Below are 15542 nucleotides of genomic sequence, written 5' to 3'. Positions count from 1 at the left end.
ATTTGGAAAATGTATTAATTTCATACTAAACTACTAACATTTTACAAAAAACACCTTTTTACCCTCCCTGTTGTAGCAAACCTAAGTACTCGTTAAACTAATGTTTTTTAAATAGGGAATAAATGTGATATTTTTAAGGAGACATTTCAGTGTAAATCCAATCAGGCAAATGGAAATTCGCTTAGTCTGCAGGTTTGCTGCGGCGGGGGTATTTGAAATTGTAATATATAGTTTAGTATGCATTCTCCAAATTTTATCAAAATATGTTCACACACACACACACATATATATATATATATATCATTTCGAACAGATGGTGTTTTTGGCCTCTAGAGGGACCTCAGAACGAAAAAGCAAATCGGTCCCGGGTCCAGGTCTTACTATGAGTACTACGGTAATGTAATAGCTTATTCCCTACATGGGAAATTCGCTAAAATCAAACCATGCTATAGGTTTCAAGGTTTGATGAATATTTCAAAGGGCAAAACAACAAGTGTAAGGTGTAATTGTTGGTCCACCACCATATCTTATATGTAATTAATTGAACAGATATTTTTTATAAAATAAGAAAGTATCAGTGATATTTTTGTAAATTTATATTTTGTTTCACTTTGATGCAACCGATACGGTATTGCTGGTCTTGGTAATTTGCGGCAGGTAATTATATAATGACTATAACATATAATAACTTCGTGCCAGTGTTTGATCATATATTAAAAATGTCCTTTCTTCAATGGTTTTTAAAGGCCATGACGTATTTCACGGCCGCCTTTAACTTAAAGGTTTAGTTAAAGGCGGCCGTGCGTATTTTGTGTTGAGTGAGAACGTTTAATGCCTGCCTCTTTTTTCCTAAAGAAGTTAAAAAAAATTACAGATGATGATATTGTTGTTGATTGTTGTCTGCTTTTCTGCTGGCCTGTCACCACACCACTGTCACCTACTGCTGTTGCTAATAAGTCCAGGTTGCTCACTGCTCAGGTGGACTAGAACTAGCAGTTAATTAATAAAAAATTATCCATTCTAGTCCGTAATGATGTGTTTATTGTACAATGTCTTACTTTTAAAAAAGAGTTAGGAATTTAATTTATTTGCATATTTTTCATGATTAACTAGCCATGGCAGAAATTAGGCCTAAACAAGATGTTGAAATGAAAGGTTGGCTTATGAAGTGGACCAATTACATTAAAGGTTATCAAAGAAGATGGTTTGTTCTGTCAAATGGATTACTCTCTTATTACAGGTAATTTCATTTTCTCTAACATTGCTGTAATCGTGACATGACCGATTATTAAATTGACCTAGCCTATCAATTTGGCTATCATTCTCTATGTTTGATAGTTACTCTGGTAGGCTAGCTTAGCCTATGTCATACGTATTCTCTGCTTGGCACTATATTAAATGAACATCCTTTAGTATGTAGGCCTAGTCTCATTTATATGATGGAGATACGTAGTGAATACACTGGTGAGTGATACGCAGGCACTCTTTTTTTCTTGTGCCTACGTCAGTGGCATTTTGAAAGAAGTCAATTCAAACGCTTTTAGGGGAAAGTGGTCCAAAGTCATCAAAGTTTTATTATTATTGCTTTTGTGACTCACAATAAAGACTTGGCTTGGGACCTAGAACAGAGAGACTGCTGTGACTCAAAGCCTCACCGTCTTAGAGAAATAGGCCTATTTTAGATATGATTAACAAAAATCCAAGTAAGGCAGCAAAGTTACTTGCTGTCACCTGATTAGCCAATAACAAAAATGTAAAAAAGGCCTAAATTATCTAAAGTTTTTGAAGAAGTCCTATCAAATCACCAATAAACAAACTTGGTATCTGGGAGCAATCTTAAATTGCACACTTCCTTTTATCTTTTTAAGATCCATTTGGAGAAACCTGCCGCGACCAGAACCAAAAAGTACAGCACCCTTATAAGACCATTATGAGGAGCGGTTATATTTTTCAGTGGCTATAGTAAAGAAGTTACTAAAAACGGTTTCCTGCAATTCATTTGGAAATAAATTGTAGTAACGATCACGACTGTACACAATAAAACTATATTTTTATCATTTGACAGGCCTAGTCAAAAATAAGAAACATAGGCCTACTGCGGATCAAAGAAGCTGTGTGTGAATGCTTAGCTTACCCATCACTTAGTAGATCCGTAGGTATTTGGTTAACCTTTGGAACTAAGCATTTAGTTAAAAATGCTTAGGTTAGTATCTGTGCAAAATTGTGTTTGCTTTTTCTGTAACTCGCTGTCATTTAGCAATATAAAAATATTGGACTAACATGCTCACCTTGCTTTTTAGGCCTACTCGGGTAATGATGTGATGTTGTCCGTGGTAGGCTTACCTAGTTTCAATTGTATGATAATAGGCTATCACATTTTGTGTCCATTGCTGTATTGTGTTGAGTCCCCTATTTTTAATGTACCGGTAGTTTAGACAGATAAATTGTATTTTTTATTGCAACTCTTGATATGCTACAATAGTTGTAAATGATAATGAATGATTAGGCTATGCAAAGGAACTGTGAGACAATGTAACCAGCCTATTAGAGTCATATCTAGCCCAGGCTAACTTACAGTGGATTTTATTCCAGGAATCAGGCAGAGATGGCGCACACATGTCGAGGCACCATCAGCCTGCATGGCGCTTTGATTCACACGGTGGACTCTTGTACCTTTGTCATATCTAATGGTGGCACTCAAACATTCCATATCAGAGCAGCCAATGAGGTGGAGAGACAAAGATGGGTCACGGCGCTAGAGCTGGCCAAGGCTAAGGCTATACGAGCAATGGAGTCCGGTAAGAAATTATGATTTACATTTGAATTTTCTTTCAAGGGTGGTAAAATTTTGTAATTTGTACTGATGTTTCATGCATGAATACTCCATCATACCTGCCTACCATCCCGTAAGATCAGGTGATCAACTAATACACCAAGAAAATTTCACCCAAGAATCTTTTGTATCTTAAACTCTTCCCGGAGAGGTGATACGTAAATTTTGTCGACAGTGAGTAATTGAAATTTCTGTCGATTCTGTAGATAAAAACTTTTGGAGTTTGTACAGTAATTTTTTCAGCTGGTTCATGCCACTGTAGTGTTACGCTCAGTAATGACTGGAATCGTGACATTATCACACTTCTTGCTGTGTACACATAGTTTTTTCAGTGTTAAGATATCTTGGTAAAACATAAATTAATTGTGTGAACCTACTATATAATGTTGTTTTAGAGGAAAAATATTGTTTAAAGTTAGGAGTGTTATAAGTCGCAATCGCCACTCTTTTGTCCCGTTTCTTAAGTGCTAACATCGCAATCCACATTGTAGTATTGTGGCAATAAAACAGCTGTAAATTGAAACGTACTCTTAATGGATTTCAATAATTTTTGTACAGTAATAAAGCAGGAATTTTTTTCTATATATATAAGGCATTTACATATCCATTGGTTGAGATCGTACCTGTAAGCTTAGAATTTCTATGGGCATTTTGTATTGTTGCTAGTCGGCTGTTGTCTACAGATTGTCCATATTCTACCAAATTTGTTTATGGTAATGTTTCCGTTTAACATATTATGGTTATTTATATTGAAGTAAGTTATTAGGCTATTAGTGCATGTGTAATTGTATAATGTGTGCGTGATTGTGGTTGTTTTTGTATTGATTGCAAGATTTTTTATTGAAATAAGTTATACAAATTAAGACTAGGCCTAAATTTTGGCATATGCTAACATTAAGATGTTTCTACACAATTAAAGTGCTCTTTGATAAAAAGTGTGGATGTATTATACATTTTTCTCTTTGGCATTAAGTTCTGCATATTTTTCTTGAATTTAGAAGTTATTATTTTTATTTTTGAAGTATTTTAAATACTGTATGTCAAAAAAAGAAGAATTAAATTTCTACAATTTAATTATTTAACTATTTAATCAATAATATCACTCAAAAGGCAGCAGAATGTGGCAGTTGCAAGTAATTAGGTAAAATATTCATAATTTTGTGGTGATTTAAATTATACAGTACCGTACATAATTGGAGTACATAATTATGATGGTGTCAACTTAGTAACAAATATTTTGGCTAAAAATAACACTTATATGAGGATGGTGTCAACACCTTACAAACCCCTTGACATTTATGTCATAAATGGCCTATTGCTTCTAGGGTTAATAAATAACCTAGCCACTTTTCATTCTTGACTTAATACTCAATGTTACTGCATAAACGGGTTGTGGGTATATCTTGCCATTTTAGCGAATTTCCCTATAGGAAGTAGCTATTAGACGAGATACTCCCTGGTTGTGGATTAATGTATAATGTGATAAATCTCAAACAAGCCATAAAATTGATAAATCTCGGAAAAAACTGGTGATTCTAGCAGACAGTCATGGCAAACACTTAAGCAATTTAATCGAACAAAGAGCACCCTTCAATGTTTGCTCCTTTGTTAGGTCAGGAGCTAAATTTAACCAGGTGACAGAGGAAATTGAGGAACTTTCCAAAGGTTTGGACAAACAAGATTACCTCATGGTTATAGCTGGAACTAACAATATGGAAACAACGGGTATCAGTCGGCTTATTAATGATATTCAAAGTCTTATTAGTAAAACAGAACATACAAATCTTATTTTAGCAAGCTTACCAATGAGACATGATACACCGAACTTGGACCTAAAGATAAGCAGAGTCAATGTGGAAATTGAAAACATAGTAGCGAAGAAAAACCACGTAAAACTGCTCCCTTTACATGTACTTCCTCGGCACTATTTTACAACTCACGGCCTACATTATAACAAGAGAGGGAAAACAGACATAGCTAAAACTGTGGCGCATCTTCTGGTTGAAAAAGACACATCTTCTAATGGTACATCAATTTTTTCCACCGATACTGCCATCAATGTTGTAGAATCTAACATGTATGACACAATTGAGCAGCTAAGGGGTAAATCATCCTTAGCTTTCGCTCACTGTATATCTTCGGATTTTGACGACCCTAAAAATATGTCTTCTGGAGTGGCTGTTGTTTTTAGGCGCAAGTTCGGTAGACCCTGTAATACGGACTTTGTTGATGATAATATCACTTGTCAGAGAGTTAAAAATGGAGCGTACGTGTATGGTCTTGTCACGAAGCCAGCCTATTTCAAAAAACCATCTACTGAGGTTTATGACAAAGCTTTTACACAACTCACTGCAGATTTAAAAAAAAGGGGTTTAAAAACACTAGTATGTTCTCCTATGGGGTGTACTAGGGATGGAATTTTTCCTGAACACTTTGTGAAAAATATAACAGATTTTCAAACCAAAACTGAGGCTACGGTTTATATCACATTGTATGATGAAGTGTCTACTAGAGTGATAAGAGGCGGACTTAGTCATCTCGAACTTATGAACAGACTCACAGAACTCGTCACAGAACATAACACCAAATTAAAAGTGCAAAAACCAACAGACCATCCATTAGCGCAATCTGCGGGTATCTCCATCTCCCCTTCTCCACTCCTGGATGCGGAAGACAGTGAAGATGAAGTCATGCTATTGACCTCCTACAATTCATCTGCGGCAACCTCATCCACACCTATCACCTGTACTCCGACATCCCCGCTACAGGAAAAAACTATTCCAGTGGCAGCGAGGGACACACACCATATGGAACGTTTGTCAGGTTTTTCAACTCATGCTTTGCCTTCAATAAATTTAGCAGTTCAATGTAATTCAGTAGCAAATAGTTTAACCGATGGTAAATCCACTTCAACTGATTCAAGTAATGTACCTTTTTTAGAAAATGTTGTAGAACCCGTAGTAATTGTAAGTTGAAACAATGTAATAGAATAAATAACGATAGTCCTTTAGATACTGCTTGTTTTAAAGATAATAAAAATGTTTGGTTGATGCATTTTAACATACAGGGTGGTATAACATTTAAGATTAATATGTTAAACATTTTTTTAGAAAATACAAACATTGATATTGTGTGCTTAAATGAGCATTTTCTAGATACAGCTAATGTTAACCTCCTGAATACATTGGTAAATTATAAGCTAGCAACATACTTTTGTAGATCACAGGGTACTCATGGTGGTACATGTATTCTTATTCGGCATAATTTAGCTTTTTTAAACAGAGATGATTTAAACATTTACTTTGTAGATGCTGTGTTTGAAGGATGTGCAATAGAAATACCTAGCCTAAGAAGTATTGTAATATCATTATATCGTACACCTGATAGGACTAATATTAACAGTTTTCTCTGTAAATTAGAAGCTTTGCTATTGTTGCTAAGAAAAGAACTTAAAAAAAAACAAATTTATATTGCTGGAGATTTTAATGTGGATACATTAGATAACTGTAGATACCCTATTCACAAAGATTCGTTTCTTAACATAATTAGGCAATTTGGATTTAAGGAAACTTTTTTTGAGCCAACACGTATAACGCCTACAACAAATACCTGTATAGATAATGTATTAATTAATATGAAAGTTGAACAACACCAAACTTTAAATATGGAATCAGGAGTATCTGACCATAGAGCTTTATTTATTACATTAGATAGTAATATTGAATTTAGTAGTGACTCTGTAAATTTTAAGAAACTCGGATATAGTAGGTCTTTTTCAGCCAAAAAAATTGATCAGTTTATTTCTACTTTAAATGAGGAAAATTGGGATTTTAGTGAAAATAATTCAGTTCAATGTAATTTTAATGATTTTTTTTCTAGATTTAAGATGATTTTTGAGGACCATTTTCCACTAAAAACTTGTAAAGCAGGACACCAAAAAAACAATAGGAAAAAATGGGTAAATTCAGAGATTAGAGAATTAAGTGCTAGAAACAGAGAATTGCAAGCCTTAGCAAAACAATCTGATAACCATGCCTTTAAAGAGTATTGTAAAGTTTTTAAGAAAAATTTCAAAGCTGTCTGTTCTAGGGCAAAAAGAAATGCTAACACCTCTTTTATAGAGAAAGCAGACAATAAAAGCAAGGCAGTTTGGTCAGTTGTTAATGGGGAATTAGGTTTAAAGGCAACTCAAGAAAATAGCTTTTCAGACATTGTTTTCCAAAATAAGTGTTTAAAAGATGGTAATAAAATAGCTGATACTTTTAACAATAAATTTACTGATATTCGTTTAGAGAATGAGATTTTACCATCAAGGGAAATGGCAGTTAGATTTGCAATGAAAAAAAATGAGTGGAGTCAAAGTTTACCAGTTTTTCACTTCAGTCCAGTAGAGGAAAATCATGTTAATAAAATAATCAAATCATTGAAGAACAAGCGATCTTCAGGATGGGATGAGGTTCCTTTGTTTTTATTGAAAAGGGTTGCCAATCAAGTTTCAAAACCATTAACATATATTATAAATCAGTCACTCATTTCTGGAACATTACCTTACCAAATTAAATATGCAGAAATAAAACCACTGTTTAAAAAAGGAAGTAAATTGGATATTGACAATTATCGGCCGGTGTCCCTGCTTCCTACATTTTCAAAGGTTTTTGAAAAAATAGCTAATAAACAAATCTTATCATTTTTTGAAGACAATAATTTATTTATCAAGGAACAATATGGATTTAGAGAAAATAAGAGCACAGTTTTAGCCATAGCAGATTTAATCAGATGTGTATCGGAGGGCTTGGATGGATCGCAGACCACAGCTGGTGTTTTCTGCGATCTATCCAAGGCTTTTGACTGTGTGGTACATGATATTCTTCTTGATAAGTTAAAAGTTTACAACTTTGCTTCTTCCGCATTATCTTGGGTTAAGTGTTACCTATCTGGTAGACACCACAGAACTGTTATTAAAAAAAATTATATGGTTTTTAAATCTGAATGGAGGAAAGGAACACGGGGCGTGCCCCAGGGCTCAATTCTTGGTCCTATTCTGTTTTTAATCTATATAAACGATTTAGCACAAAATTTTGATTTCAAAATTGTTCTGTATGCAGATGATGCTACAGCCATTCTTAAATCAAAAAACATTTTAGATTTACAGCAAATTATTCAGAATTCCCTCACAGATTTGCAAGTGTGGTTCAAGGCCAATGGTCTTAAATTAAATAGTAGCAAAACTAATGTAATCAATTTTAGCACTACGCAAAGACAGGAACAAAATCTTAATCAAATAATATTAAATGATGATCACCTTCCTATTGTAAAGTCAACTAAGTTCTTGGGTCTCGAGGTTGATGAAAAACTAAACTGGAAAACATATATTGATATTTTGATCAAAAAATTAAATTCTCTTTGTTTTCAAATGTTTGTTCTGCAAAAAATTACTGACTTACAGACGAGATTGATTGTATATCATGCATTGTTCGCTTCATCAATGCAGTATGGTGTTGAACTTTGGGGAAGTAGTTCGGGTATGGGGTCTGTTTTTAAATTACAAAAAAAATATCTTAGAATCATGACAAATTCTAAACCTAGAACATCCTGTAAATCTATTTTTAGGGAACTCAAAATTTTAACACTACCATCTATGTACATTAGTAAATGTCTGTTTTATGTCAAATCTAATTTTAATATGTTGATGGAAGATCAACATATTCACATATATCAGACTAGGAACAGAAATGATTTCCAGTTTCCTATTCATAGATTAAGTTCCTTTGAAAAGTTGCCTCAGTATTTTGGGAAAAAATTATATAATAAGCTACCAAACAGGATAAAGAATATTGATAATGATCTTAAGTTTAAGAAAGAAGTTCAGTCCCTGCTGCTAAACAAAGTATACTATTGTATAAATGATTTTTTATGTGACACTTTGTAATATTATGTAAATATGTTAATGTGTATAAAACATTTGATTAAGTTTTTTAAGTAAGCCGAAAAATTGTATCATGTATATATTTTGCTTTTAGTTTTTAAGATGTTGACATGTCACCTGTTTTACCAGCTGTGCTGGGGAGGAAAATGTATTGTGACGAATAAAGAATCTGAATCTGAATCTAATGTCCGCACTATTGAGTACTACGACGATCCACAGTACTATCCTGATAATTAGACCAATTTGTAAATTACAAGTCAAAAATGTGGTTCAAATTCCACTATAAATTGTTGGTTCCTTAGTTGCCATTGGCTGTATGGGTTATTAATTAACAGCTGTTTCTAAGGAACCAGTGGCGGCGATAGCGGGTCCGCGGTGCGGGGGGGCCTGCGAGCTAGGGGGGCCCGTGAGCCTTGACCGGGATTTTTCGGTAAATTTTACCGCGACACAGGCAAGCGACAGGCTCAGCCACACGGGTCCCCTATCATAACAATATTTATATGAGAATTAACATACATATTTTTATGATGAAATTTTGTTCAATCCAGCAAGAGCACTAGGACAAGTAGTTTACAACAGGTAAACTGACACTATTACTTGACCGGTCGATATAAATTCTCTACCAACCTTAGTAAGGAATTGTCATGCAGGTTGCATCAACTGTCCCCGTGGACTGTGTGAATTCGCTATAATAGGGCCGTATTTATGACCAATGTGGCCTCCGGCCTAGGAGTTTATAGCATTAATGTTAATCTTCTTAGCCCCCAGCGTGTCACACCAGAGAGGGCCCTCTATGCTGATTCAACTAAATTAACTTGACAATTTTTTACGATCAAATCGGCAAATTAACCTAGGTGGCTAGGGCACTAGCTAATAAATAATTCCATTCTTTCATTGATGCTAAGGAGGATTTTCATTTAATTTCTTACTATTAGGAGGCTGCCCTTTAGATTTGTTTACTTCACACTTAAGATTTGTTTACTTCGAGTCTGTTACTTACATAGGTAAGTATAAGGCTTATAGAAGCCTCAGGCCAAATCAGATCTGTTCAAAATTGGTTTGCTTTGAAAATGGTTGATTTTTATAATATAATGTCGATTTTCGAGCCGAGCAGAGCCTGGCCTACAAGCTTGAGAGATCAAGCACAAGTAAGAAAATCAAGCTCGAGCCGTTTTTCTCAATACTCGATACAATAAATCCAATAAAAAGTAAAAGCTTTTATGTCCGCGAGGATCATGCTCACGAAATTGAAAGATAAGGCCTACGCTTTTGCCGCCATCGCGGATATCGACGAGAACATTTCCCCGCAGGTGACGATTACGATGTCTCCACGGCCACAGGAGATGTTCCATATTTGGCTGTGATTGCGGAATACGATAATGACGTTTCTTTATCAGCGAGAGATATATCTAGGATTTTGCCGCGATTGTGAAAAAAATTATTTCCCCGTCACCACCGGCGGGTTGCGGGAGATATTAGTCCGTGATATTAGATTGGACCGTGAATGTGGGGGGCGATGATGTTGCTATCTGTTGATGTCATAGGTGTGGTTATATTTGCAATCACGGTAGATAATGTTTCTTCCATGACTGCGGGAAGTATTCAAGATTTTGCTGCGATCATGGAAGACTATGATGACACCTCGGGGCCTCGGGAGATGCCTTGTCAAGTTTATTGCAAAAATGCAAGTTATTTAGGTGGTAATACATTTGAACATGTTTTTTAAAGATTGTTGGGAGAGGGGGGCCCGGCGAACAAACTTGCGGGGGGGCCCGCGGGCTCTTATCGCCGCCACTGTAAGGTTTGGATCATGTCGGCCTTAGTCACTAACAAGACTATAACATCGCGCCACTCATCCTACACTCATCTCCATTCATATTTGGCTAAAAATAAATACATTTGATTGTCATTTCAGAATAAAGTATTACCAATGGTGGCACGGTAAGACCTAGAGCCGGGATCGGTGTACTTTTTCATTTTAATGTCCCTAGAGGCCAAAAACACTATTCGTTTAAATTTGTATACATATATATATATATATATATATATATATATCCGTCCGTGAATATGATAACTTGAGTAATTTTTTACGATTTCAATTAGGCCTAACTTTGGATTGAATATGTAAGAAGGTAAACTTGAATGAGTTCGCCAACCAGTATGATCAGTAATGGAAACATTATCATCGTCATCCGCGATCGTAGCTAAATCATGAACGTCTCTTGCAGTTGTGTAGACATTATCGTCGTCTTCCGCGATCAAGGCAAAAGCAGTAATTTTTCAATCGCACAATCTTTGCAGATGTGTCGGGTACTGCTATAGACTTTTTTTATCAACTCAAATCAAATCAAATCAAAACATCTTTATTTTCCTTACATGTACATGGGTACAAAAATAGTGTCAAGTATAAAGTACTAAACTAGCTTGGATATAAATACATTTTAAGTGTCAATATTTATTCAATGAGTTCCTCCATTGTATAAATATTTTTTTAATTTAGATTTAAATTATTTATAATTTGATTCCTCCTTTATAGAGGCAGGCAATTTCCTTAGAATTAGTGATCTAGCAAAAGCCGGTTTTTTTTTTTGGAGAATTCCAGCTTATAGGTTGAAGTTACAATATCCTTTTTATGTCTTGTATTGTAACTATGTGGCACAACTGGCTCATATTTTAGGCTGTCTCTTTTAGCAATACATGCTATTTCAAAAGTATACGCTGCAAAAACTGTTAAAATATTTAGATTTTTAAAGTGAGATTTAACTGATTCATTTTTTTAAGGTGTAACATGGTTCTAATGGCTTTTTCTTGCATGATTAGAATTTTATTTAAATTTTTAATCGTAGTTGCCCTATATAGTCCAATGCCATAGTTTATGTGAGAATGAATATGGGCAAAATATATTTTTTTGAGTGCATCTAAATTGCACAAATAAGACATTCTTTTCAATGCGTACACTCCAGAATTAAGCTTTTTTAATAATTTCTCAACGTGTTTATTCCAACTTAGATGTTCATCTACATAGAGACCTAAAAGTTTGGCTTCAGAAAGTTTTTCTATTGATTCTGAATCAATGATCAAATTGGGTTCAAGTTTCTGTTTACTTTGTTTAGTCGGAAAGGACATAAAGTTTGTTTTAGCGAATTTCCCTATAGGGAAGTAGCTATTACCGTAGGTCTCATGGTAAGACTTAGGCACGGGACCGATTTACTTTTTCATTTTAATGTCCCCAGAGGCCAAAAACACCATTCGTTCAAATATTTATATATGTATATATATATATATATATAGGTATATATATAGATTTATATATATATGTGTCCGTGAACACGATAACTTGAGTAATTTTTATCCGATTTTGATGACATTTGGTTTGAAGGTGTAAGGCGGGATAAACTTGAATGAGTTCGCGATCCAGCATGATCGGACCATGGGAACAGGGTTTTATGGGGTAAAAATGGGTTTTTCTCACTTTTTACCCTCAAAACACAAAATTTCCCAATTTTTCTCTAAACCTTCTTAAAGAGCTTAAAAAAACAAACAATTCAGTATATCAAAGTGTTTTTGTACGGTTATTGGTTACGGAGAAAACTAAAAAAATGGTAAATTTAAAATTCCCATGTTATTCTTATGGAGAATATTGTAAAATGTTGTAGTTTGCTTGTTTATGGATATATTTTGATCAAAGTTGGCAAATTTATTTATTTTATAGTAAGCTATCAATATTTTACTAAAAACACACTACTTTATTAGTTTCCTTGTAGCAGCAAACCTAGGTACTCGTTAAACCTAATAATGTTATTTAAATAGATCAATTGAAAATCAATTCGGACAAATGGAAATTCGCTTAGACGGCAGGTTTGCTGCGGCGGGGGTATTTGTTGTCTCAATACCAATATCCAATGACCAAGTATCTGTGGTATCGAGAATCGACACAACTTCTATTCCCAACCCTCACGTGTCAGCAAAAGTACTAGTGGGGCTTCTAGTTTAATATTTGTGAACTATAATGGACTTGTGATTCCTGTAGGCCCATAAGGTTTCGGTTCTTGTTGTGTTTATATTCAATGCTAGAAGTTGAAAGTTGATTTGCAGTGCCAAATTGTAGGACTCTATTTTTGTGTCACATTCTAGGACGCTAGGTTCTAACCCGGTTCAACCTTTTTTACATATTACTTAAGGCTAGCCTTAGAGGGTTGTGGCATTATCACATGGATCAAAATCTATTGGTATGGTGATTGGCCGAATTTGAACCCTGGAGTTCGGGCTCCAAAGCCCCACACTCTACCTCTAGACCAGCTCGTTCCGCTGCCCGATTGTAGGCTAGGACTCTAGGAAGGAGTTAGGGTAAATCGTAAATCGCAAGGCGGGTCTCTTGCGCATACTTCCACTACTTGATTTATCACTATTCAATCCACTACCAATTCCAAATAACAATAACCACAAATAAAATTTAAAAAATAGACTCGTCTGTCGGGCACCCCTCCGTCATCTACTTGAACTCATCCGGCAGACAGTCGCACATTCAGTATTTTCTTAACACGTTCGCTACCGCATTAAAAATATTTCATTTATATAGACCAACGAAGCACTTATATCAAAAGCTTATATCATAGATAAAACATACTCCCTTAGGACATTTCCCATCCTTATGGAACAGCTGAAGCTAATTTTATTGTTACTTCTGTACAATGTACTGCAGAAGTCGTGTTTTTTTTTACAATTTGTTTCTTGTTATTCCAGTCACTTAAAACCCTGTTTAACCAAATAAAACAATATAATCATAAACAACAACTCATCCTCTAGTTATATAACCAAATAAAGCACAAATTATGAAATGAACTCTAAACTGATAGGAACACTATTTCGTCAACACTAGCAACCAGGGTCACTGGATTTTTGTGAGTGTGTTTATGTGTTTTTGTTCTTTTGTGGTTGATCACTGTTAACCAGTAAATAATATCAGAAGTCTTGGATTTTTCATTCAGGAGATTTTAATTTTTTTGGGTTAAAGAAGGTTTTTGCTATTCTGTGAAATATACTTGAAATATTAGACCAATCCCATGAATGAAAATCACATAAGCCCCAAATAATTAATGTATGGCTGATTAACTCTAAAAAATGTCCAATCGTGACATCTTAGGTTGCCAGGCTCTGGCTCGGAACGGTTTTATACATTACCTCAGGTACATTACTAGGTCTAGAGGGTTGGGGCATTATCACATTTATATTACAATCCATTGGAGATAGCGCGATTTGATCTCAGGACCTCAGGAAAACGCCCTGTGCCCTACCACTAGGTCAGCCTGATCCCCAATAATTACAACTGATACTAAAATACCCCTGTCACAGCAAACCTGCAGACTAAGCAAATTTCCATTTACCCAGCTTGATTTCTACTAAAATATTCCCTAAAAACTGTCAGATTTATCTCCTATTTAAATAGCATTAATTTTAGTGAGTAGATAGTTTTGCTGATACGGGAAAGATATTGAGTGTGTTTTTTAATTGAAATAATGATAGCTTAGTATGAAATAAACAAAATTGGCAAATTTGATTAGAATATATCCATAAACAAGCAAACTACAACAGATTATTTATTCTCCATAAGAATAATATGAGATTTTTAAATTAAACATTTTTAGAATTTTCTCTGTAATCAATGAACATGCAAAAACACAATATAACATTTTTTTGAGCTCTTCAAAACGGTCTAGAGAGAAATTATAAAATTTTGTGTTTTTAGGGTCAAAAATGGGAAAAAATCAATTTTTACCCCATAAAACCGCCAGTAAACCCCATAAAATTTTTTGATGAAATTTGGTACAAACGTGTAAACCCACGTTTATTCAAATGAGTTCGCGATCCAGTATAATCGGACCATGGGAACGGGGGTTCGTGGGGGGTTTTATGGGGTAAAAATTGGTTTTTCCCATTTTTGACCATAAAAACAAAAAAATTTGCAATTTCTTTCTAAACCGCTTTGTAGAGCTTAAAAAAAATATTAAGTACATTGAAGCGCTGTTGTATGCCTAACGGTTACGGAGAAAATTTAAAAATAGTGTAATTTAAAATTCCTATGTTATTCTTATGGAGAAAATTAAAATTGTTGTAGTTTACTTGTTTATGGATATGTATTGATAAAATATGGCAAATTTATTTATTTCATCCTATACTATTGACGTATGGTAAAAAAAAAACTTTTTACCTTCCCCGTAGCAGCAAACCTAAGCACTCGTTAAATCTAATGTTATTTAAATAGGGAATAAATATGTCTTATTTATGGAAATGTTTGAGTAAAAATGTAATCAGACAAGTTGAAATTCGCTTAGTCTGCAGGTTTGCTGCGGCAGGGTATTTTTTATACATGTAATGTGGTAAAGGAAATAAATAAAATCCATCAAATGGCATAATTTAATCCCTATACTAATCTTTTACCAGGTAAACATTTTTAGGTAAATAGCCTAAATTTGTTTATAGCATTTAGCGAATTACCCATATAGGGAATAAGCTCACCATACGAATAAGCTGACCATAGGTCTCATAGTGAGACCTGGAACCGATTTATTTTTTTGTTTCCCCCTGATGCAAAAAAAACCATTCGTTCAAATTCATACATTTGTGTCTGTTAGTACACTAACTCGAGCAAAAATTATCAGATTTTGATGAAATTCTTTATAAACATGTAAACCTGCATTAGTTTTGAATGAGATTGTGAACCAGCATGATCAGACTATGGTAATGGGGATTTATAGGGTAAAAATTGTGTTTTGACTATAAAAT

The 15542-nt window shown here is 34.5% G+C and overlaps 1 protein-coding gene across 1 annotated transcript in view; it reads left to right on the top strand.

The window, feature by feature from the left end:
• Nucleotides 1-964: 964 nt before the first annotated feature.
• The window catches only part of LOC128998392 (oxysterol-binding protein 1-like), a 64232-nt gene continuing 49654 nt past the window's right edge, over nucleotides 965-15542 (top strand). The window contains exons 1-2 of the mRNA XM_054424506.1: nucleotides 965-1240; nucleotides 2593-2798. Of these exons, the coding sequence (XP_054280481.1) occupies nucleotides 1116-1240; nucleotides 2593-2798 (331 nt within the window). The 5' untranslated portion in view covers nucleotides 965-1115. The remainder of the gene's footprint in view (nucleotides 1241-2592; nucleotides 2799-15542) is intronic.

This window comes from Macrosteles quadrilineatus, unplaced genomic scaffold (assembly GCF_028750875.1).
Source record: "Macrosteles quadrilineatus isolate MER2022 unplaced genomic scaffold, UCM_ALF_1.0 Scaffold_7__1_contigs__length_78375512, whole genome shotgun sequence".
NCBI classification, from domain to species: domain Eukaryota; kingdom Metazoa; phylum Arthropoda; class Insecta; order Hemiptera; family Cicadellidae; genus Macrosteles; species Macrosteles quadrilineatus.
The sequence above is the reverse complement of the archived record's forward strand: the minus strand, read 5'-3'. Positions and strand labels throughout refer to the sequence as shown.